The sequence below is a fragment of the Rhinopithecus roxellana genome, chromosome 2, assembly GCF_007565055.1.
Source record: "Rhinopithecus roxellana isolate Shanxi Qingling chromosome 2, ASM756505v1, whole genome shotgun sequence".
NCBI lineage: Eukaryota > Metazoa > Chordata > Mammalia > Primates > Cercopithecidae > Rhinopithecus > Rhinopithecus roxellana.
The window spans coordinates 34,270,172-34,295,055 of NC_044550.1; the positions used below are offsets into that span (position 1 = coordinate 34,270,172).

Consider the following 24,884-nt stretch of genomic DNA (forward strand, 5'->3'; position numbering starts at 1 on the left):
GATAGGGAAGGAGTTCTCACAAGATCTGAGAGCTTTAAAGTGGCAGTTTCCCCTGCGTGCTTTTTCTCTCCTAGTGCCATGCAAGAAAGTGCTTGCTTTTCCTTTGCCTTCCACCACGATTGTAAATTTCCCGAAGCATTCCCAGCCATGTGGAACTGTGAGTCAATTAAACTTCTTTCCTTTATAAATTACCCAGTCTCAGGTAGTATCTTTATAGCAGTGTGAAAGCAGACTAATACAGTGAGACTGTGGAGAAATAGGAATGCTTATATACATTGTTGGTGGGAATGTAAACTAGTTCAGCCACTGTGGAAAGTGGTTTGGAGATTTCTCAAGAAACCTAAAACAGAACTACCATCTGACTCAGCAATCCCACTACTGGGTATATACTTAAAGGAAAATAACTCATTCCATCATAAAGACACATGCACCTGTGTGGTCATTGCAGCACTACTCACAATAGCAAGGACATGAAATCAACCTAAATGTCCATCAACAAGGGATTAAAGAAAATGTGGTACATATACACCACAGAATACCGAGTAGCCACAAAAAAAGAACAAAATCGTTCTTTCAGCACTTTGCAGGAACATGGATGGAGCTGGAGATCATTATCCTAAGCGACCTGACATAACACACAAACAGAAAACCAAATACCACGTGTTCTCACAAGTTGGAGCTCAACATTGAATCCACGTGCTTGTAAAAATGGGAAAAAGAGACACTGGGGATCACTAGATGGAGGAGGGAGAGAGGGGGGTGTGGGCCGAAGAACTACCTGTTGGGTACTATGCTTACTGCCTGGATGGTCTGAAGCCTCAGTGTCATACAGTTTACCCATGTAAGAAACCTTCACGGGTAGCCTTTCATCTATAATAAAAGCTGAAATGTTAAAAAAAAAAAAAAAAAAAAAAAAAAAAACAGAGGATTTTTTTTCTTTTGCAAACTATTTGTAACATAGTTTGCAAATATTTTCTCTCATTCTATAGTCTGTTTACTCAAAGATGCTTGTTTGCAACATGTTTAAGTACCAAAGGAAAAAAAAATAGAGAAGGAAAGGTTGGAGATACATCTGAGAGAAGGATAACTGACAGAAGGATAATGACAGTCCATTAGGAAACTAAGGGGAGCCTGATCCAGAAAATAGGTAGCAGGGTTGACCTTAGGTAGGGAGGTGTTATAAAGTAGTCATTTCCAATGAAACAGGGGAAAGGAAACAAAGAATGGGCTTTAATTATGAGTGAATTTACAGGTGGAAGGCTAGCAATAGAAAGTTGAGAGAGTGCCTACTCTATGATCTCTATTTTCTCCGTTAGATAGGAAAGAGCTGATCTGCTAAGGAAGCGGGAAGATGGGCATCTATCTTTTTTTTACTTGAGATATGATATCAAGTAAACATTTAAAATATCCAAATAATGTTGACGATTCTGTAGAAATTGTAAATAATTTGTAGAAATACCGATCCATGCCATCCTGTCATTTTCTTTAGCAATATGGTTGTAGAATTAAAGAGGACACAGTTAAATTGATGAATTGCTTCCTTGTTTTTTCAGATAAGCTTAATTAGGCAGGGGAGTTAAAAATCACTGACAACGAACTGGTTGCAGTGATGGGGATGGAAGCAAAGGATGTTACTAATAAAATTGTGCCAAGGGAAGAGATGACTACAAGACTTTTGGCTTAACAGGCTGAGTAAATAGAGATTTAGGGATGTAAACAGATTTAGGAGAAAATATAATAGTTCATTTTTAATATTTCAGGTTTCTATGTCCAGTTTTACATGCAAATCCAGATGCATAGAAAGGAGATCTGACCTGAAAAAGATAGTAACTGAAGCCATGGAAATATAAAGGGAAAAAATAGAATTTACACCACTGAAGAAGGAATCCTGAAAACACTCTGAAGAGTCAGAGAAATAGTGGCTATAAAGTCCCCTGGGACTTTATAGACAGGCCAGAAAGATAAGGAAGAGTCAAGATGAGAGTGGTCCCAGAAGTCCAGAAAAGAGAGTTCAATGGTAGAGTGATCAAAATGTCAGTGCTGCTGAAATTGGCAGAGGTTGTTGTCTAAAATTTGCCTTATTCATCTCTGTTAGCACATAGGAAAATGTGTGACACATTGTCAGAATTCAGTAAATGTAAAGTTCTGTGTTGTGGACATCCCAATACCTGCGAATCTCACTGTTTGAATTATAACAAATACAGAAAGCGCAAGGAGGGAGGGAGGGAGGAAGGAAGGAAGGAAGGAAGGAAGGAAGGAAGGAAGGAAGGAAGGGAGGGAGGGAGGGAGGGAGGGAGGGAGGGAGGGAGGGAGGGAGGGAGGACGGAAGGATCTGTCTTACCCCAAAGGCCCCATTCAGCCCCCATGTCTCCTGTCCCCAGGCTCCTGCTCCCACCTGGAAATTCAGGACTTCAGTTCCTTGAGAACTGCATCCCTGTCCCATCCACACCACCTCAATCATCTCTAAAATCCAGGGTTTGTCTCACAGGTGTTCATGATAGGGTGCTGCCATTTTCCCATTATCTCTGGGCAGTTCAGTTCCCCATCTTGCCACTTCAAGAGGCACCAAGGTCTCCTGCTGGATGCTGTTGATCCCCATCTATCACAGATGCTGGTGCCTCACCAAGTACATCAACAAGCTTTATTCTTCCATCAGACATGCTGCTGAAGATCTCTGTTAAGCACCATGACTAAACAGCCAGAGCCCTCAGAGTGCCACAATGTTATTGTTATCTGTGGGGAAATGTGCCCTCTCATCTTTGAGTTACCCTCTGTTAGAGGTGTCACAAAGCAGTGTTGCTCCTGCTTCCGCTGTCGTACAAACTTGAGTGGAAGAGCTCTTTCCATTTCTATTATTTTGTTTTTTTACCTATAGATCTCTTTCTCACCCTAGGACTCAGGCATGGATTGTTGCTATATCTACCTTTTCATATTTGTTCATGCATTTCATAAGTGGTTTTTTGTTTTGTTTTGTTGTTGTTTTTTGAGACAGAGTCTCGCTCTGTTGCCCAGACTGGAGTTCAGTGGAGTGATCTCAGCTCACTGCCAGCTCTGCCTCCCGGGTTCACGCCATTCTCCTGCCTCAGCCTTCCAAGTAGCTGGGACTATAGGTGCCCGCCACCACGCCCAGCTAATTTTTTGTATTTTTAGTAGAGACAGGGTTTCACCGTGTTAGCCAGGATGGTCTCGATCTCCTGACCTCGTGATCCGCCTGCCTCAGCTTCCCAAAGTGCCATTTTTAGTTCTTTACGCTAGTTTCCCATCATTATCATAACTCAGCTACTTTCTGTGTGTCTGATAATCTCTGGGCATCTTTCTACATTGTTTCAAATAACAGGCTAGGGATTCTCTTCCCACATCTCCAGGTCAAATTCCTAAGGAAGTAACCAATTGGTCAAACTAATTACTGTTGTTCTTGAATGGACATTTGTGCCATCGCATGTCACAGACTACTAATCTACTTGTGGGTCAGCAATAGCCTCAAGGTAGTATCATATGGTACCAGCAAGAAATACATGCAGAAGGAACCTCCTAGAGGAGGTCTGTAGGAGTGGCAGGCAGGCATTCTCAGGCATGATCGTCCCACACTGGGAAATGAGAATTTCTATACACAGTAACCTTCAGCAGAGACAATGTACTGAGCATGTAGTAGTTCCTCAAACATTATTTTTAGCTCCATGGCTTAAAAAATAAGTCTCACTTCTTTCATAGGACATTTAAGTCCACTTAGGATATATCTCAATTTACCTTTCCAGTTTTATTGATTTTTGTTTGAACTCTCTACATAGCTCACATTTGTTGAGTGCTAATAGTATGTCTGGTACTTTTCTAAGATTGTTATATGGATTTAGTCATTTAATCCTCAACAACACAAAGTACTGTTATTAGTCTTATTCTACCAATAAGAAAACTGAGGCTCAGAGAGGTTAAGTTACCTGCACTAGGACATGTATTAATAGTCAATGATTGAACAGAAATTCGACCTTCAGTACATGGCTTCAAAGTCCAAGATCTTAATCACTAAGCCATACTGCTTCTCAAAAATTAACCAATATTACTACATAATAATAATAGGTATTATGAGTGATTATTGTATGTTGTCAGGGTTCAGAACACCACACCCCAAAGTTTGGTGCTTTGACATGCTGAGTTCTTTAAGCTAAAGGAGACTGGGAAGGCCTCAGAACTAAGGTCTCTCTGAACTTCTTTCTGTCCTCCTTTCTTCCTTTTCCTGTTCTTCCCAAGTGGGTCTTATAACCTAGAATTTCTCTCCCTAAAGCAAGCCATAAAACCTAGTAAGGGGCCAGGCACGGGGCGTGGTGGCTCACACCTGTAATCTCAGCACTTTGGGAGGCCGAGGCAGACAGATCGTTTGAGGTCAGGAGTTCAAGGGCAGCCTGTCCAACATGGTGAAACTCCATCTCTACAAAAAGTACAAAAATTAGCCGGGCGTGGTGGTGGGCGTCTGTAGTCCCAGCTACTCGGGAGGCTGAGGCAGGAGAATCGCTTGCACCCGGGAGGTGGAGATTGCGTGAGCTGAGATCGCGCCACTGCACTCCAGCCTGGGCATCAAAGTGAGACTCTGTCTCCCCCCACCAAAAAAAAAAAAAAAAAAAAAAGAGAAAAAAATCTAGTAAGATTACTTTCTGACCATCCCTGCCTTTCCGTGGTCACAAAGGAATTCTGACTTACCTCACCTGAAACTAGGTCATAAAACCCTCATTCTAGAGAGTTCCTGCCCTATACTCTGAGGCCAAGAATTTTAATGAACTGGCCTTGCTAGGTTCCTCCCTCAGTTTATCATTAGATGATGCCCCTTTTCAATCATGTTTCTCCACAACTATCCACTCCTTTCATCAGACAGCATAAAAAGACCATTTTTTCCTGGGTCTTTGTGTCATTTCTGAAGACTCCTCTGTCACATAAAACTTTGTTAAATAAATTTATTATGCCTTTTCTTGTTAATTTTTATTACTTATTTTTTGAGACAAAGTCTCGCTTTGTCACCCAGACTGGAGTGCAGTGGCACAAACACGGCTCACTGCAGCCTCCACCTCCCAGGCTCAAGCAATCCTCTCGCTTCAGGTCTCAAATTCCTGGGCACAAGCGATCCGCCTGCCTGGGCCTTCCAAAATGTTGGGATTACAGGCATGAGCCACCTGCGCCCGGCCGGCTTCTCTTAATTTTTTTCATAGGAATGTCAGCTGTGAACCTTGCGATAAGTAGGACAAGATATTTTTCTTGCCCTTACAATGCCAAACAATGGACTAAGGGATCTATTATACATGCGGTACTCAAACTGATGTTTTGCCCTGTTGCCATTATAAGTAAACATTTGCATTACAGTACACAGCCAGAAACAAAGCTGTAACATTTCCTCTAAACGCTACTATAGCCGCACTCCACAGGATTTAATGTGTTCTATCTTTATTATTCAGTTAAGTAGATATTCTTATTTCCACTGTGATTTCTTCATCAGCCCTTGAAATATTTGGTGTATTGCTCAGATTCCAGGCGTGGAGATTTCTAGTTTTCTTGTTACTCTAGTTTAATTCTACTGTGATCAGCGAACATAACGCTGAACGGGGTCGGAGTTTTGAATGCGCGGGGGCTTTCCTTTATGGCTCAGGATGTGCTCGATGCTGGTGTATGTTCCATGTGCATCAGGTTTCCTCTCTTTCCAACTATCGTGCTAAGAGCTGACTTCAGCTTAGAAATCCTCCAAGTCTCTTCTGACACTAAGTGCGTGTAATTGCAAGCATAAACTAAACGGTAATTACCTCGAACTTTTCTTCCTGTTAACTCTTTTCCTCTTGATTTTTCAAAATGCAGCAACTATTACTTCTAATAAAAAAAAATAGAGGCCGGGCGCGGTGGCTCAAGCCTGTAATCCCAGCACTTTGGGAGGCCGAGACGGGCGGATCACGAGGTCAGGAGATCGAGACCATCCTGGCTAACATGGTGAAACCCCGTCTCTACTAAAAATACAAAAAACTAGCCGGGCGAGGTGGCGGGCGCCTGTAGTCCCAGCTACTCGGGAGGCTGAGGCAGGAGAATGGCGTGAACCCGGGAGGCGGAGCTTGCAGTGAGCTGAGATCCGGCCACTGCACTCCAGCCTGGGCGGCAGAGCGAGACTCCGTCTCAAAAAAAAAAAAAAAAAAAAAAAAAAAAAAAAAAAAAAAAAATAGAAAAAGAAAAAAAAAATCCACTTGTATTCGCCTGTAGCTCTGTGCTTTCGGCTCTTCTCACAGGCAAACGAACACCCCGGGCGCCGCCAAACCACAGCGCCAGAGACGCCGGCACCCGCGCAGCCACCAGAGCCCGCTGGAGCACAAGCCGGCGAACCCCAGTCCCCTGCCCCTCCCAGCGAGGGCTGAGGGGCGGGGCCGCGGCGGCGCGCTGACGTCAGAGGAGGCTGCGACGCCGCCGAGTCCGCCGCGACGCAGACGGCAGTGGCCGGTGTGAGTGCAGAGCCGGGCCCTGGGCAGCGGCGGCGCGGTAGGACCTCGCGCAGCGTTCGCGGGCTCCGGGGCGGGGGCTCCAGCGGCGAAGCCCCCTCCCCGGGGAGGCGGGGCCTGGGGGAACTCCCTAGCCAGGGAGCGGCGGCGGCCGGGAACGATGCATCAGAAGCTGCTGAAGAGCGCGCATTATATCGAGCTGGGCAGCTACCAGTACTGGCCAGTCCTGGTGCCCCGTGGCATCCGTCTGTACACCTACGAGCAGATCCCCGTGTCCCTCAAGGACAACCCGTACATCACCGACGGCTACCGGGCCTACCTGCCGTCCAGGCTGTGTATCAAAAGGTACGGTCTGGCCGCCTCCGCCTGGCGTGTCCCCCTCTCTCACCTACACCCTTTTTGTCTGGTCCCCCTTCTGCTTTCCCCGCCTTTGCTTGCCCATCATTTCCTCCCCGCCCCATCCTTTTCATCCCTTTTTGCCGCCTCTCCTCCCCCGTTATCTCCCCTTACCTGGCCAGGGTACTTGATCCACGGAATAATCATGATAGTAACAGTGATCATAATTACAACTCTCCTATGGCGCTTTGCTGTTTACAAAGGGCTTTTACATCCTTTATTCGGTTTTTTCGGCTCATTGAGATATATGTTGGAATGGGGCTGAGCCATATTTGCCCGGTGTATACCTAAGCTTGCTTTCTTTTTAGAGCAACCCTCTGGGAATTCAGTAGCTTTGGGCCAGAAAAATGCCTGTATCATAGGAAACAAGTTAACATATACGCCCAAGATTTATTCATTTAGCAAATACTTATGGAGCCCATGCAGAAAAAAAGTAAACATGGCCCTTGTTCTCATGAAGCTACTAAGGAGCTACTAAGGTGTAGCCTGGGTAACAGACATTAAAGAGATAATTACACAATTACATAATAACCATTGTGGAAAAAAAATGCTGTGTAGGAAAAGCACTGTGGTAGAGAGAGCCCGTAATGGGCACCGAGCCTCCACTAGAGCACCACAGAAGCATCTCTAAGAAGGAAATTTCTTTATCATTCTAAACCTTTAAAACTACAGTCCCTTGAAAACCTGTGTCTAAAAAAAAAAAAACTGAAAAATAACTGTTCTAGTTCTTGGAGTAACTGTCCAGACTTACTACCTGTACTGAAATACAGGACCTCTGCTTTAGGAGAATTAAGATACAGATGTTGGTTAGCTCCAGGTCACTGCAGTGGCAAACCCTAGTGCCAGAATGTGGGCTGTTGAGTTGCTCAAGCGACAACCACATGTCTGATTCTTGATTTTTCCAGCATTGTCTTTTCTTGTCCTTCTTTCCTTTTGTCCTGCCATGAAAGTGTTTCTGTGACTCATGGTCACAAGGTGACATCACTGCTCATCCCTACTTGGCTTGAATGGATGGCCCTTAGGATTCACAACTTGAAGCGTAATTACCGTTTTCCTCCCCAGTACATAAGTACTGTACATAAGTAAATTACACACCTGGGTTCTGCTGTGGATCTGGAGTTCCATAAGAATAGGGCAAGCAGTGAATTGCCTTAAATATTTTCTACCCAACTAGCAGTGGTCCTCTGCATTTGTGTAGGTCCTCACGGGTGCATTTGAGCATTAGCTCTTGAGCTATTGAGTCAAAGACATCAGATCTGCATTAGAGTCTGAGACGAGGCGGGCGGTGGCTCAAGGTAATCCAGAACTTTGGAGGCGAGACGGAGGATCACAGTCAGGAGATAGACATCTCTAACACGGTGAGCTATTGACCCCGTCTCATCTAAAAATACAAAAAACTAGCCGGTCGAAGTGGAGCCTATAGTCCAGCTAATCGGAGGCTGAGCGGAGAATGGCGTCAACCGGAGCGGGCTGCAGTGACGAGATCGGCCATGCACTCCAGCCCCGGCGAGCGTGAGACCTGCTCAAAAAAAAAAAAAAAAAAAAAAAAAAAAAAAGAGTTTGAACCTCAGACTGAGCCTCATTGTAACCTCACTGAGCCTCATTATACCCACATGTAAAAATGAGGGTAATCACAGTATCTGCTTCCAGAGGTAAAAAAGGATTCAATTAGATTCTGTGTGTGAAATGCTATACATGGCCTGGAACCTAATAAGCCCTCAATAAATACTGATTGTTGTCATCACCAATGATTTTGAAGCTGAACAGATGATGATAATGAAGATGATTATTGATTTTAAAACTGAACAGAGGCCGGGCGCGGTGGCTCAAGCCTGTAATCCCAGCACTTTGGGAGGCCGAGACGGGCGGATCACGAGGTCAGGAGATCGAGACCATCCTGGCTAACCCGGTGATACCCCGTCTCTACTAAAAAAAACAAAAATCTAGCCGGGCGAGGCGGCGGGCGCCTGTAGTCCCAGCTACTCAGGAAGCTGAGGCAGGAGAATGGCGTAAACCCGGGAGGCGGAGCTGAGATCCGGCCACAGCACTCCAGCCTGGGCGACACAGCGAGACTCTGTCTCAAAAAAAAAAAAAAAAAAACTGAACAGAATATGAAGATGTGATGCTGGACTCCTGTTAACTTCAATAAGGATGGCACCAGATTCGAAAGACAGAAGAAAAGACCCAAAGCCAGTAAACAAGACATAGGGTTTTACTAGGGTGATTTACAGAGAGGTCCAGTGGCAGTGACCTGAACGGGAGAACCTCTGCCGCCTGCAGAAAGCATGCAGTTTATATAGCATTTTACTTAACACCCTTCCCCCTGACAGTCTCCACCTGGTAATCTTCATTTACAAAACAAAAGGCCTCCATCCCATGTACAGTTAGCATTCCATGAGATGGGACAGGGGCTCAGATGTTCCTCATAGATAAGGAATCAATCTAAGGGTTGGCCGTGCTTGAAACTGTAAACACATTCAAGTGTGTTTTTCATATAGGGTCATTCTCAGGATATGCTTAAGTTACTGCTGTCAGGTGTGTCTACTGTGCAGGAGACACCTAACTTTTCATACAGTAAGAGTAGATTCTTTATTACAGGTGTTCTTGCCTTCCCACCGGCCTTATCTTTTCCAAGTTCAGCCTTTGCCCTCTGTCCTTTTGACTTTCAGGAGTGACTGGGACAGATTTTGGATGTAATCTGAGGAGGTTTTGTATGTCATAGCAGTTTTGCGAGTCCACTGTTAGCTGCAGGGAACATGGAGAGGTTGCACCTCTCAGTTCAGTTAGTCAGGCTATACTGGATTTCACAAAAAGAAAAGTTCTGAAGTAATAAGCAGAGCATAGTATTGATTGTCAAAACAGTCTTGTAGTTACATGTTTCAAGCACATTCGTGCATCCCTTCCTCCAGTTATAAGTAGTCTTTACACTTTGATGTTTGTACATGATAAAGCCTGAAATTCATGATCCAAGATTCACTTTATTCTTGATGATCATTTGATAGTTTTGACACTTTGCTATATACATCATGTATCTGGCCTTCACTGATTCAGAAATCCTTACTAGTAAGTGTTGACATATAACTAAATTTGTAGCAGTCACTGTGGTTCTCGCTTTTGCTTTTACAAGAAATGAACTTGAGAAGCAAAATAAATAGGAAATTCCATTTCTTGTAAAAATGAGAACGTGAGAACCACAGTGACTGCTACAAATTTAGAGTTATATGTCAATGTCAATATGTTAAGGATTTCTGAATCAGTGAAGACCAAAAACCTAAATTTAAGCAAAAATACTAGATTTTACAGACAAATGCAAGAGTATTTTAATCTTTAGTCATGATGTCACCTTTCAGTAAATAATCAGATGAGTCCTCTCCACATCTGGAGAACCATTTCCCAAAAGTAAGAAAAGAGCTGGAAGAAAGTTGCAGCAGCATCTAATGTGGCTCCATTACTGTGTAGATGAAGAAACTGAAGCCCGGAGAGGTTAAATGACTTGTGTGGGGTGGGGACAGTGAGCCTCTTGACTCAGGGTCATACACACTCTACCAACCTGTGCTGCCAAGACCAGTTAGCCCAGGGCATTTTGAAAGAGGGCACATAGTACCCACATTAAAAGTAAAGTCCAGTTGTTTCTGAAAAGGAGAAACTTACGCCACCTGGAAACTAGACTGGTTTTAAGACATCCACAGCAAAGTTGTTCTGGCATGCCTGTCTTAAAGAACCTTTCCAATGGATCAATATATATTTATTTTGCTTCTCTTAAGTCCATTTAATTTTGCATTTGTGTTTAATGAGCTCCAGGAAAGTATTCTAAGTTCATGCCTCACCTTGCACTGAGCAGGTTTTCAGATACATATTATTGATAGAATATGCTAGCTAACATCCAGATTTCCTCTGCACGTTCATTTCTGGAGACCTTTAGTTTATAGACTAATCTGAGCAAGGCATTGTGAACAGTGGGGTCATAAAGATGAATGGTACTGACCATTAGGGAGTTGAATGGCTGGAAGATGAGATGGAATTTGTATGTAAATCTCTTTAAGACAGAGAAGGAAATGGTAAGTATGATAATAGAGGTGAGCACCCAAAAAACTGTGGTCCCAAGATTGGTGGCAATGTGGAAAAACTTAGAATAATTTGATTAGATAATATATCAAATTTAGAAAGGTACAGGTGGGGTTAAGAGCTTTGGAGCAAGTATTAGGTAACTCCTCAAAATTGTCCCTAACCTTTGAATGTGACAGTAAGATGACCAATGTGAATCTCAGTTGCATGTATGTTTATTTTCCAGTTTGTTTATTTTATCTAATGAGACAGTAAACATCTGGAGTCATTTGCTGGGTTTCTTTCTCTTCTTCACCCTGGGAATATATGACATGACATCTGTGTTACCTTCAGCAAGTGCGTCCAGAGAAGATTTTGTAATTTGTTCTATTTGTCTTTTCTGCTTCCAGGTAAGTCATTTCACAAATACTGCTATTGGTAAAGAGAACTTTTTGTCAGGCAGGCTTGGTCAGGTGACCTTACCTCAGACCTACCACTTGCTTTAAAGAGCCCTGGAATGGCATGTTGGTCAGCTTATTGATTTTCATAACATAAACACCAAATGGTCTGTTCTTATGAGAGTATGTTTGAAATCTATTACATTACAAAGATGGAGAAAAATTTGTTTCTTTCCTCTTCTTTTTGGGCACCTCTGCTTTAAGATTAATAAAAAAGTAGGAATCTTTGCATTCTATTAGCTGGCTAAAATATAACACTAGTGTCTACTTAAAACTTGTTGGGGAAGATTTCTCATCTCTTTCCTGTTTGCATCTGTGATTTTTGTATTTGTTATTTCCATACTATATTTTACTGTCCTGTTTTGCTGGTATTGATTTTTTGCTCTGTTGCTTTAATGTTAATTTATTTTGAACCCACTGGCCTGGCTTCAAATACTTTCAGTTTATTTTCCTCTCTACCTCCTGTATTTGTTAGTTCCATAGCACTGGCATTTTTCAAGAATCTGTAAAAATGTCTTTAACAGTTATATTAATAGATTTCAAACAGATAATTTTGAAACAGAAAACAAATGTGGGCTATAGTTCTATTGACATTTAAAACAATTTTTTCTGCTTCAGAGAATATAGAAAAACATAAAAATGAAAAGAAAAACGTATTATCCCCCTTTCTCATGACAGACACAGACTAGCTATTCCCTGCAGTTAGCCTGTTGCTGCTGAATTTGAGAGGTGAACCTCATAACTCAGCTGCACAAATGTCGCTTTCATTGTGTATCATTTTATTTCAGAGTGTCATCGCTTTACTCAAGTTTAAACTTTGGACTTCAATGGCCAAGAAACACAGCAAAACAAATCTCTCTTCCCCTTTTTTATTAATTCCAATTTTTGGAATAATATTTTAATTTTCTTTGAGGGAAAGCATAACCTATTTCTGGTATTAGAAAATTATTTTTCCTTCAAATATTTTTTAAAAATGTACTCTTTCTGATGTTTAATTTTTGCCCTGATTTCAGCCAAAATGTCCCTTACAATCCATAACCAATTTTGTAATGTGAATGAATCAATTTCTTTTTAAATTTTTAGGTGCATCTCAGTATAGATTAACATGCTCTTAATGATCATTAAGTAAAAACTGGCTTCTATTCTTGTTAGTTATATGCATATTATCTACTTTGAGAATCCCTGCTCTTTTCCTTTATGCTGAGGCCTATTCTTTATGCCTTCACTACCTGCCACAGCTGATGTTAGTTCAGAGAATGTGTATTAATTTCAGTATTGACGTAAGAAAACAATACATTGCAAAACTAAAAGGATTAAATAATTACAACAATTTCCAATAAAGAAACAGAACCAAAGTATTACCGTGACTTGCCCAGGATTATTCAGCAGGGCGGTAAAATCCTGTTCTCCTAATTGCTAGTGCAATGATCATTGTTACAATATATGCTGTACAACTTACTGAAGACAGATGAGCACATCTTCCCTACTTGAAAAGACCACTTCTTACCAAATTATAACTTGTTCACCTGAGTTTTTCAGATTCTTAGGGTCAGTGGACAGTGTAGTAAATCGTAAATATATTTATTAATATTGGTTTACATTTAATATTAAAAGACAATTTACATTTAATATTAAAAGACATAACATTTTTCTCACTCCTATGCTTCTATATGCTTTAGTGCTTTCCTCGCAACCAGATTAATAGAGTACATTCTGAACAGTAGAATGTAATTCAGGGGCTTTGAACCTTCCAAGGTATTTGTATTTTGGAGAAGAACCTCAGAATACAATAATGCCTTTTGCTAGATTTGATCCATTTACATTCAGTTAACAAATATTTGTTGAATGCATCCTATATACATCCAGATACTATGCTAGTATCTGAACAGTGCTGAGCAGAACCAACCTGGTATAAAGGTCAAGCCACTCGTAGGCGTGCAGAAGAGACAGTGAGGTGGCATTTAAGCAGGAAAAAAGAAGCAAGACTCACTTTCTTAGCACTTTCTGGACTTGCAGGTACTGGTTTTTGTGGTTGAAACCTAGGAGAATGGAGAAAGATTAAGGCTGGAGAGATTGGCAGGGATCAAATCATGAGGTATTTTGTTATCATGCCAAGGAGCTTCGATGTGGGATGTAACACTGTAATTATCTGTCTACCTTGATGGAGTGAGATACTCCATAGAAGGAAACTTTCCATTATAACTGAAACATACCCAATTTCCCAGATTATCTTTCAGTCCATTTTTAAAGGAGCTCTAGGAATAACATATTCCTTCTTAAACAGGGCATACTAGGTATGGGTTAACTTTAAAATCTGGGGTTTTCTGTTAATACTATTTTACTTTTCCCTTAGATACCATAGTTTTCTTTTTCCTCTTTTTATTTTCTTTTTCACAATGAAGTGAGCTTTATTTTTGTTTCTAATTATTACTACAAGATATAATCGTGTAGAAATTTAGGCAAACAGAAGTTTATGGAAGAAAACGTCACTTGAAATTCCACTTTTCAGAGGTAACTACATTGGACATTTGCGTTAAACAATGAGTTTAACCCAAATGTGTATGTTTGTGTATGCATAGCTACCTTGCACCTGCCTACCTGCCTGCTCACTTACCTGTCTACCTACTTCCAAGCTACAGTCATCCCTGCTTGCTATTTTGCGACCTGTTCTTGTGTCATTCAACATTGTGGCAATGGGATGTGTCCCAATCAATGAGAAATAATACACTTTTATGTTCTCCTGATTTATGGTGCTTAATCTCAAGGATAATCTGAGAAAACAACCAGGCTTCTTAGAGTTACATTTAAATAACGAACTTAGAGTTAGTTACTGGTTGGTTGCTTAGTAACCAAAAAGCTATAGACTATTAAGGATTTTAGACAATTGATGAAGCAATGAAGTTGTGACAAAGTACATTGTTACTGAATATTGATATTGAGTCTATAGTAACTAGATTTGTTTAATGACCAGAATATAAAATATTAATAGCTGGATGACCATGTTACTGCCTTAGCAATTGCTTACAAAATGTTTATCGGTTGTACCTACTTTATATTGTTTGTTTGTCCCATTACCTGCACCCCACTGTCACTGTCTCAGTATGTGCTCTCCAGGGCTATTCCTATAACCTCCTGCTTCAGCCCTTCTAGTCCACACCTCTGTAAGGGGGCACTTAAAATCTTCAGGCATATCATATCATACCCGTAATATTGAAGTTAAAACCCATTAATGTGTAGGACATGTCATAATCATATTATAAAGAATATGATGCTTTTCCTTAATCTCTGCCCCCCAGCCATAAATATGTGCACACCTTTTTTTATGTCCTTGGTGAATGCCAGCCCAACTTTTAAAATCCACCTCAGGTGAACAGCCCTTCTCTGATGCTCTTTTCTTCCCACCAGTCCCACCCTCCAAATGCACATGTACCCTCACAGAGTCAGTATCCTCCCACCTTTTTCAATTATGCTCTGCACTGAAGTACAGTAGGATTTGTTACTGTACTATTCAGTGATTCTGTATCACCTCCAATGTATGACACACGGCAGGTGCTTGATGGCTGAAAGGCATTCTGCCATAGAAACCTCATCAATTATCAGAGCAGCTAGCTGATTGAATCAGATTAGCTTTACTCTCAGTTTGGCAACCATATAAAGTTAGCAAGTCATGATTGTTTTTTAAATTATTATTATTTTTTTTGAGACAGGGTCTCACTGTCATCCAGGCTAGAGCATAGTGGGACAGTCACGGCTCACTGCAGCCTCGATCTCCCAAGCTTAAGTAATCCTCCTGCCTTAGCCTCCAAAGTAGCTGGGACCACAGGTGCATGCCACCATGCCCAGCTAATTTTGTTTGTTTGTTTGTCGTAGAAATGAGGTCTTCCTATGTTGCCCAGGCTGGTCTCGAACTCCTGTGCTCAAGTGATCCTCACACCATGGCCTCCCAAAGTGCTGGGATTACAGGCATGAGCCACTACTATACCAGCCTGTTTTTTCTTGAAGGCAATAAAGCTGTGTTTACCTTAGAAATTAATAGTAAACTCTATAGAGTGAATCTCATACAGACATGAAAATTCTTAACTGAAAAAAAAGCCAATTGTGGAACAGAATGCATAGTGTAATTTCATTTAATTTTAAAGTGTGTGTGTGTGTGTGTGTATATATATATAATGAGTGCATGTGTACAGACTAATATATCACAGGTATTTGACATATGTATTGAAAATATCTGGAAAGACACATAAAAAATGTTATCACTGGCTACCTCTGGGGAATAGATTAAGTAAGAGTGGCTTATATTTATGTTCTTTGATTTTTTTTAGGGATATGTATTGCTTCTATAGTAAATACGCTTTAAAAACAAATTAATTCATGGATCAAAACAAGCCTCAGATGATAGTTTTAAAACATTCACATTGTATAACTTTCCCATTACTGTGCTATTTATTTATAATTTTCATTTTTTAATGTAGTTATTTTAAATTTTCTCATTATTATCTCCATTTTATCCATGAGGAAATTGAGGCTTTAGAGTAATGACATGGCTCGCTCTACTGTAAGGCACAGAGCTAGAATCCAAGTCCATAAATGTTTGAATTGAAAGCCTAGCCTCTTAACTATTTCCCTGAACATCATGCATAAGTTGCTTTAGTTTCTTTAGTCACTTTGTTAAGATTTGTTTTTATTTTTCACAGGTCTGTATGCTCTGCTCTGTGGGCTATCATCTTTTTTCCTGCCATCGGTCAGAAAAAACATGTCGAAGATGGATGGCATTAGATTATGCAGGAATTTCTATTGGAATACTGGGCTGCTATGTCTCAGGAGTATTTTACGCATTTTATTGTAATAACGTAAGTAGATTGAAACATTTTAAATTCTACCTTTCGTATAGGTCTTGGGTTTTCTTGCCTTGGTTCTTTTGAATTTCTTAATAAGTACATAATTAACTTATAGAATAAGTAGAAGAGTTTTGTATAAGCATAAACTTATTTTTCAAAATGGCCCTGTCATCTCTAACATCTATTATCAGTTCTATACTTATTTTACTAATTTTTTATTGGAAAATATATATACAGTTATTTTCTGAGACTTAATGTAGACATTAAATTATTAATGTTTTCACTAAATCTATATGGCTGCATGGTTCCTCAAATATCCACATTATTTATCTTTTATTTGTGTGTTTATAGAATTGAAGTTAAAATTCACACTTGTTAAAATTATGAGATTGGTTACTGCTTTCCATTTCTTTTTTCTCCTCTCAGTGGAAAAAAAAAAAAAAAACAGGAAAATGTATCTGAATTTATTAGCCCATATTCTTCTCTAAAATATGTTTTCCTGTCTTCATTCTTATGTTTGGGGTAGGCTTGTAAGACAGACCAGATAGGAGTGAGTGTCTTTAACAAATGTGAGATGTGTCTTTTCTGAGTTCTGGATCAACTCTGCTTCCTGTCCCTAAGTTCACACAAAAGTCAGTTTTTGCCTTGTGCAAGGCAGCATTTGCAACACTGTAATCAGATAATACAGCACCTGACCTAAAAATATTGGCCAACCAAACCTTATGGAGTAGAACCCTAACTCATCACCTCATGTTCCAGCCAAGAAGACAAATTGAATGTTCCCACGGGTTCAGTAAATCTCAAGTTCTCCCCTTCAGAAAGTCCCCTTCAACCCTACTTTGTTTTCTTCCTGTTTTTCTACCATACTCTTGTTTTTTCTTTTGCCCTTTTAGTTACTTCCCTTTCAGAACCAAGACTGAGCTTCTTCCTCAGGAGCAGTATACCTACTAGTTATTTCTAGTCCTAATCACAAAGAATAGAGCCTGTCCTGCCCAAGGCCCACCATGTAACAGGTGCTGTAAGGCAGGTATCTGCAGGTGCCCTGCATATCTGGGGGTCACCAACCCCCAGAACCTGTCCATGGCCTGTTAGGAACCAGGCCATGCAGCAGGAGGTAAGCAGTGGGCTGGTGAGCCAGGGAAGTTTCATATGAATTTACAGCCACTCCCCATGGCTCGCATTACCACCTGAGCTCTGCCTCCTGTCAGATCAGCAGCAGCATTAGATTCTCATAGCAGCACAAACCCTATTGTGAAGTGCACATGCAAAGGATTTAGGTTGTGCAATCTAATGCTTGATGAGCTGTCACTGTCTCCCATCACCCCTAGATGGGGACTGTCTAGTTGCAGGAAAACAAGCCCAGGGCTCCCAGTGATTCTACGTTAGGGTGAGTTGTATAATTATTATATATTACAATGTAGTAATAATAGAAATAAAGTGCACAATAAATGTAATGCACTTGAATTATCCTGAAACCATCTCTGCCTGCCTCCCCGCACCATGATCCATGGAAAATCGTCTTCCACAAAACCAGTCCCTGGTGCCAGAAAGATGGGGACCACTGCTCTAAGGCACAGTCCTCAGCCTTCACTTATTGGGAAGATTGGCTGCAGTGTGGAATTTCTCAGATTGCTTGGGATTTTTCAGTAGGACCTTTGTCTCTACACAATGCCAGAGAAAACTGTCAACATATGTGGTATGAAAATTAGTGAAGAGAAAAATCATAAATTTGATTTGAATATGTAAGAACATTATTAATTGTAGCTGCTTAAATGTAAGCCATTTGCTTTTTAGGCCTAATCACTTTGGAACATAAGCACATAATTAAATATATATGCAGGTAACCTTGTTGTAAATTGACTTGATTTTAGCAGTATACTATTTATTTCTGCCCAGCTTTCATAACTTAACCATTTTGCATGAAACGGCTTATATGTTTTTAAAAAATTAGAGCATACTGATAACCAGGTGCTTGTGAGTACAGCCATGTAATATCTGAATTCTTTTGCTTCTCTTATTCTGTATTTTTCTGAAACTGTTTTCCTTTATCTCTTGCTAAACATCAAAGTGAGATACTTTTTGTAACTCTCTTACCAGAAAAACTAAAAGCCCAAGATAGATTAATACAGTCAGTCCATGATCGTTGAAAAATTGCTTTCTTCCATCTGGTTTCTAATCATTTTCAAATACTCGGTTGCTGTAGACCTATAAAAGACTCGTTTTACCTTTTAAGGAACACAGCTGCTTTCAGAATGAGATTGAAAACTGTGGACCCTAGATCCAGTAGAATGTACTTTTGGGCACACACTTAAACAATCTGACATTTGATTTCAGGAAGTTAATAGCCTCAAAAAAGTCCTTGGAGCCCAGATTAAGAACTCTTGTCTTATGTGACTTTTGACTTTAAGACCAGCTAACTGCTTATTTAAATACCTACATGTCTCATAAGCCCTTCAAACCTAAGCTAAGTGTGTGTTCTCTCATGCCCCTGTTCTCTTCCCCCATCACACACACAGCAAACCTGGATCATCTTTGATCATTTGCTTCATTAATGGAAGCCATTTATGTGGCCTTTCGGGCTAAAAACAGTCAAGCTTTCCTCTACTGCCCTCTCACACATCCAGTCAGCCATTAAGACTTAAGCCTATTTCAAAAATGCCTCCTAAATCTGGTGCTCACATCTACTTTATTCAACAGGAGTCCAAGCCCCTACTCTCTCTTTGAATAAACTAAACTAATATCTTTCTAGCTGGTTTCCTCTCACCTATTTTCTACACTGATGTCAGAGTTGTCTTTCTAATAAGTCAGTTTGAAAAACAGCTGTGTCATCCTATTTTTAAAGAATTCTGCTGTTCCTCCAATTCCAGTGTGGTAAAGTTCAAAACATTTAGCCTAACAGTATGCCTTTTCAGCCTTTCTTCTCAAAACTTCCTGCTGCATTTACTATTCTCTGTCTTCCCACAAAATCTTAGATGTCACCTCCTCTATGAAGCATTTTTTAGCTACCCCAAGTAAAGTTAATTGTTCCCTCTTCTGTGGTTCTACAATGTTCTGTTCCTCAGTTACAGTATCTACCATAAGATTATAATCATTTGTTTACATGTCTGCCCCTCCCATAGTCTGTGAGCTCACTGCTGGGAGAGTTCATGTCATAGTCATCTTTGCTTTTATAGGACTTGAACTGTACATGGCATGTAATAGGTAATCAGAAAATGCTTTTGTGTGAATAAATGTAGTCTTTTACCAGCTCACTTTGGAATTTGGTTTGTCATTGTGACCAACCTAAAAGTTGTATGGAACGTATTTTTTAAGGAAGGGAGATAATCCTAATTTGAGATGCAAATACCAAGTAAATAGAGTTTGGAATTTAGTGTAAAAGCCAAAATTACTTTTTCAGTTCCCTTATTGTTAATAACAGAATTAAAATGTGATTTCTTTTCATTCTAGTACTGGCGTCAGGTATACTTGATCACAGTGCTTGCTATGATCCTGGCAGTGTTCTTTGCGCAGATTCATCCCAATTACCTCACGCAGCAATGGCAAAGGCTGCGTTCTATCATCTTTTGCTCTGTTTCGGGATATGGAGTGATTCCTACTCTTCACTGGGTTTGGCTCAATGGAGGAATTGGTGCTCCTATTGTACAGGTAGGTTGAGTGTAGTTGATATTTTTCTCTTTTTTTTTTTTTTTTTTTTTTTTTGCCTTTCAGTCTTACTCCTTTTAAGTAAAGTAGTATAATCAGGCCAAGTGGGTGGATGTTTGTCATTTGAGAACATATTTGTAATTGCATATTGATGCCATAATTTTCACAGCCATATAAATAAGCATACCTTGCAGAAGTTGAGGTAAAATCTGAATACTGTTTTTCTCTGAGTTGTCTTTCTGTAAAAGAATACATTATTATTCTCTGTTACCCTTAGTATATAAATACCCAAGTCCTTATTTGTGGAGGAGGACTCCAAAGTTTCTAGCTTTGTCTGCTGGATCAGTGATAATGCCAATGATAACGCAAGTATAGAAATAGGAGCAGCTGATCTTTTAGGGGGTGAAGGGAAGTTGGGGGAAGGATTTTTATGTTGGACCCAAGGAGTTTGGGGTACCCATTGGATGTAAAGGTAGAGATAGGATCTGAGATTATAGCCAGAGTTTGACACTGGCAATAAAGATTTGGAAATCATCATTGTATTGGTAGCTGGAGCCAGGGAAGCATGTTCAATCCACCAAGGACAATATATTGAGAAATAAAAGAAGAGCTCTTTGTTAGAATCAGGTGTTGTGGGGGAACAGTTGATGTGCATTAGGAAGAGTCTCAGTGAGCACTCAGGATTCTTGAGAAAAGGATTAGAAATAAGACTTACATTCTTAGAGATCATTATAAAAATGCTCTACGTATGCACTAGAGAGTAAACTTGAGAATTTTTAATACAAGTAAATACGCCAAGAAATCTGACAGAAATCACATATACTCATTGCAATGGTACCTTTCTCTAGAATGTGTGACTTTAAGGGTTGTTTTATTCAAAAGAATCGGATTTTTATTAGAAGAGGAGAGACCATTAGTGGGCCTACATTTATTTGCATGAAATTGGCAACAGCATAGTGGAAAACAGTTGAGTATATAGCTGAAAAGAAAGGAAGTTCTGTGACAAAGTGAATTGAGTGATATAATCTGGACACTTGGCCAATTTGAGGACAAGGGTAATGATGTCTTCGTACATTAGGATATTGGGAGAAAGGTGAGACAGTAGTGATGAGGGACATCAGTAATCCTCCTATCTGTGAAAACATCTTTCTGACAGTTTTGATTCCCTTATAATAAGAAAATGGAATGGGGAACTGCCACTGTAGATAAATTCCAACTGGAATAATTGTTGACATAGAAGTGACCAAAATTTTTGGATGTGATAAACACATTCCTTTTAAGCTTATAATGACAAAAAGAATAAGACCCTAATGGGTCTAATAGTCAGTGAATTTTAGAGAAGTTAAGAAAAAAAATGGGATTTTTTTTTTTTTTTATTCAGAAATCTTAAAATGGAAAGATGGCTTAGATAATAGTTTTCAAAGATGGAATCCTAATATGATCACAGATCATTCCAGTGAGGAAGCAAAGGGAAACTTTCACAGAAATTCTTTGATAAGCTCTAATTTTTAAAAAGATGGAAAGACAGGCACTTTAACAAAGATAAAAAGTTCTGGAAGGGTTAATCTTGGGAGGCAGGATCAAATTGTGTTCTAGAATGTTTAAGAAATCTGAGGTTGATTAATCTGAAAAATATAGAAGTTAGGGAGGGTTATGATGATTCTCATATTTGAAGAGGAAGGAGAAATTTGTCTTTATTTTTTATTTTTTCGAAACAGAGTCCCTCTATTGCCTTCAAACTCCTTGGCTCAAGCAGCCCTCCCACCTGAGCCTCCTAAGTAGTTAGGTCTATAGGCATGCACCACCATGCCCAGCTAAAAAAAAAAAAAAAAAAAAAAAAATTTGTAGAGACAGGGGTCTTACTATGTTGCCTAGGCTACTTTTGAACTCCTGTCCTCAGCTAATTAAAAAAAAAAAAAAAAATGGAGGGAGGCGTCTTACTGTGTTGCTCAGGCTAGTTTTGAACTCCTGTCCTCAAGCGATCCTTCTGCCAAAGCCTCCCAAAGTGGTGGAATTACAGGCATAGGCCATGCACCCAGCCTGTCTTTATTTCTTAAATGAGTTCTTGGTAAATTAGGTTTATAACCAGTATTAGGAACAATATGTATAAGGATAGCTTGCTGGATTTTCTCAGGGCCAGGAAAGTCTTTTCAATACTGTGTCAGCAGTGAGACAAAGTGCTTCATATAGTAGTATTCAAGAGGACCATTTATCTGGGATATTGGAACAGATTTCTGTCTTGGGGAGACCCCTTAGGTCTTTTCCAGCCATAAGTTCCTGTTCTTCAGTGTCTGTGCTTATTTACCTGCCAACTCTATTTCCATACGCATTCTACCCATATACCTACGTCGTAGATGGAGTTGGGTGCCCTTAGGAACTTCGGCATGTTAAAGCTCCAGCCCCTTTAGGAGCCTGATTGTTAGAGCATTCTCTGTGCTCCATTCTTGCAGACTGCTTCCTGCATATGAGAACAAGTTTTCATTATTGGAGACAGTCTGCAAAACAATTCAGATTTAACAATCTTAAATCCAACTATTAGATTCGTAATAAATTTGGATTTCAGTAACAGTAGGAAGATCTGTAAAAAAACATGTTTTGCTTTTCAGGACTTTGCACCCCGTGTAATTGTGATGTATATGATTGCTCTTCTTGCTTTCCTATTCTACATTTCCAAAGTCCCAGAGCGGTACTTTCCAGGTAGGTATCTCTTTTATAGCAGTTTTGTATTGTTATTCTAAATATATGCCCAAGGTATATGCATCAGAGCATCAAAACTTAGTTTCATTTTTTAATATTATTGATTATGGAAATGATTTCTCTCTTTCCAAATGTTACCTAAAACTTTCAAAGGGCTTTCACAACTTTTCCTTTCATCCTGACCATGTGAGTTGAGTCCAGTAGGTGGAGTTGTCACTGTTTTATGGTTATGAACTAGTGACAAAGCTGACATTAGACTTTTGAGTCTTCTGACGCCCAACCACTATTTCTTTTAAAAAGTAGAACACCGTCAACTACCATTTACTTCTTTATATGCCAGCTGGTTGTTTAAAAGTAATTTATATATGCAGAGATATATAAAGCAAGAAATAAGAAGCAAAGGACAGTAAGAAAAAGATAGTGAAAAGAAGTGAGGTGTAGGATCACTTCACAATATGTACATCAAAAGGGTCTATAAAATAAATAATGGTAACAAAGCTGGCTTTAGGCTTCCTGGCACCCAGCACTAGGAAGAAAATAGTGAAAGTTAAGAGTCTTTGTGTTTCCAAGATACACAAGCCAATAGATTTTTTTGTTCTTCATTCCAAAGAAAATATTTTCAGATGGAAAATAAGAGGACACTGGGTGGAGTGAACAACAGTCTCCAAAACCTGTATTTGCTTGTTTGAGAACTTTAGCTCTGGAGTCAGACTGCTTGGGTTCAAGACCCACATCAACCACTTTCTAGTTACGTGAGCTAAGTAAGTTACTTAAGCGCTCTCAGCTCCAGTTTCCTATCTAAAACATGGAAATACTTTTTTCCACCCCCCTGGGGTTACGGTAAGGAGTAGATGAAAAAATGCATATAACACAGTTTAACGAGGATTAGATGAGAAAATGCACATATCATGTAACCAGGTTTCTAGCAATTAGTAGGGACTGAATAAATGACAGCAGTTATTACTATGTCCCCCAGCCCTGGTCTTATAAGTGAAATATGTGGTTTAGTAAGAGACAGAGTGACGCAAATCCAGGTAAGTTTTGGCATGAGTCAGAAATAACATTTAGAGTGCATAAAACTGATGTTTTTTTCAGTTTGGAGAGCTAGAAGTCAGGGAGCAGTTTAAATCTAAACTGCAAATGTATCCCCTCTTCTTCCTGGGTTAAGAATCACTTCCACGGTGAATCAGGGAAGGGACTGTCCCACTCATCACATGTGTTGGGGAAGAAGAAAGGGTGAGAAACCCTGGCCTAAACAATGCATCCCACGGATCCTCAGGCATTCCTCTGTGTACTTGGTTTTTCACCATTGAGCTTTAAACAAGAATGGAAATACAGGGGAAAACCTGAGTTGTAAACAGGAGGATTTGGGAATAGATCTAGGACATGCCACTGAATTGAAGACCACCCATCTTCCAGGCAGGGCCAGAATTTCCCTCAGAAAACAATTCTGGTAAAATACATTTTTGTATCACTTTATTAATAATTCTTTTTAAAATTCTATATTCTCTTTATAATAGAAAAGTAGAACACCAAACCATGAAAATTCTCTATGTGATTATGACCATAGTGGGTTTTAGGCCTTAAAATATTCAGATCAGGAGTTACCAGTTGTTTAATATAGGACATCTATAAACAATCAAACTTGTTGTAAGTTAACCTTCCCCAAGACATACTTGACGTAAAATGTGCCCTATGTAGCAGAACATGTTGAGTTCGGGTACATGAGAGCAGTGGAGATACAGAAACTAAAAAATTAGAAGTCTTTACAGTGAAAAGTGATAGTCCCAAATGTTCATGTACAACTGCCTTAGAAACTATCTCTGGCAAGTCTTCATGTATGACTTGGCCACTGGGAAATAAAATAAATTTTAACCTAAAAGCTTTCATTCAGCTCAGGTTGAATGTTTAAAAATGTATACACAAAACAATGGCATTTGATGGGTCCGAGGATCCCCAAGGTGTGTGGATAAAATTGAGTGGATCTCTGATAGTTGCATTAGATAATCAATATTTGCTGTATTTTGTTTTTTAAAAAATGAGTCTGTAGGCTTCACTAGACTGCCAGAGGAGTCCATGGTACAAAAAAGGCTAAGAATCTTATTGACATACACTTTAAAATCTATGTACTGTACTGATTGGTAAGAAAAAAGAGAGGTTAGAGAATATTTACATTATAGGACCATAGAAGTACTATGAGTATGTTATTTACATTGAAATTATTATAGCTCTGTATTTTGTTATTTGCTAAGAGAGATCAAGAAGTTTTCCATATGTTAATTGTTTAATCTTCTTAGAATTTAACATTTGACCACAAAGAGATTAAATTGTTCTCTGAAGTTGTATATGAA

At 39.8% G+C, this 24,884-nt stretch overlaps 1 protein-coding gene across 7 annotated transcripts in view; it reads left to right on the forward strand.

The window, feature by feature from the left end:
• Window positions 1-6,407: 6,407 nt before the first annotated feature.
• The window catches only part of PAQR3 (progestin and adipoQ receptor family member 3), a 35,131-nt gene continuing 16,654 nt past the window's right edge, over window positions 6,408-24,884 (forward strand). For 6 of the 7 annotated variants that reach the window (XM_030915511.1, XM_030915526.1, XM_030915515.1 and 3 more), the window contains exons 1-5: window positions 6,408-6,803; window positions 11,146-11,308; window positions 16,051-16,206; window positions 19,642-19,839; window positions 22,443-22,533. In XM_030915511.1, coding sequence (XP_030771371.1) covers window positions 6,619-6,803; window positions 11,146-11,308; window positions 16,051-16,206; window positions 19,642-19,839; window positions 22,443-22,533 — 793 coding nt within the window. In that variant the 5' untranslated portion in view covers window positions 6,408-6,618. Of the gene's footprint in view, window positions 6,804-11,145; window positions 11,309-16,050; window positions 16,207-19,641; window positions 19,840-22,442; window positions 22,534-23,143; window positions 23,295-24,884 lie in introns of all 7 variants that reach the window. The other variant, XR_004052811.1, reaches the window with a different exon arrangement.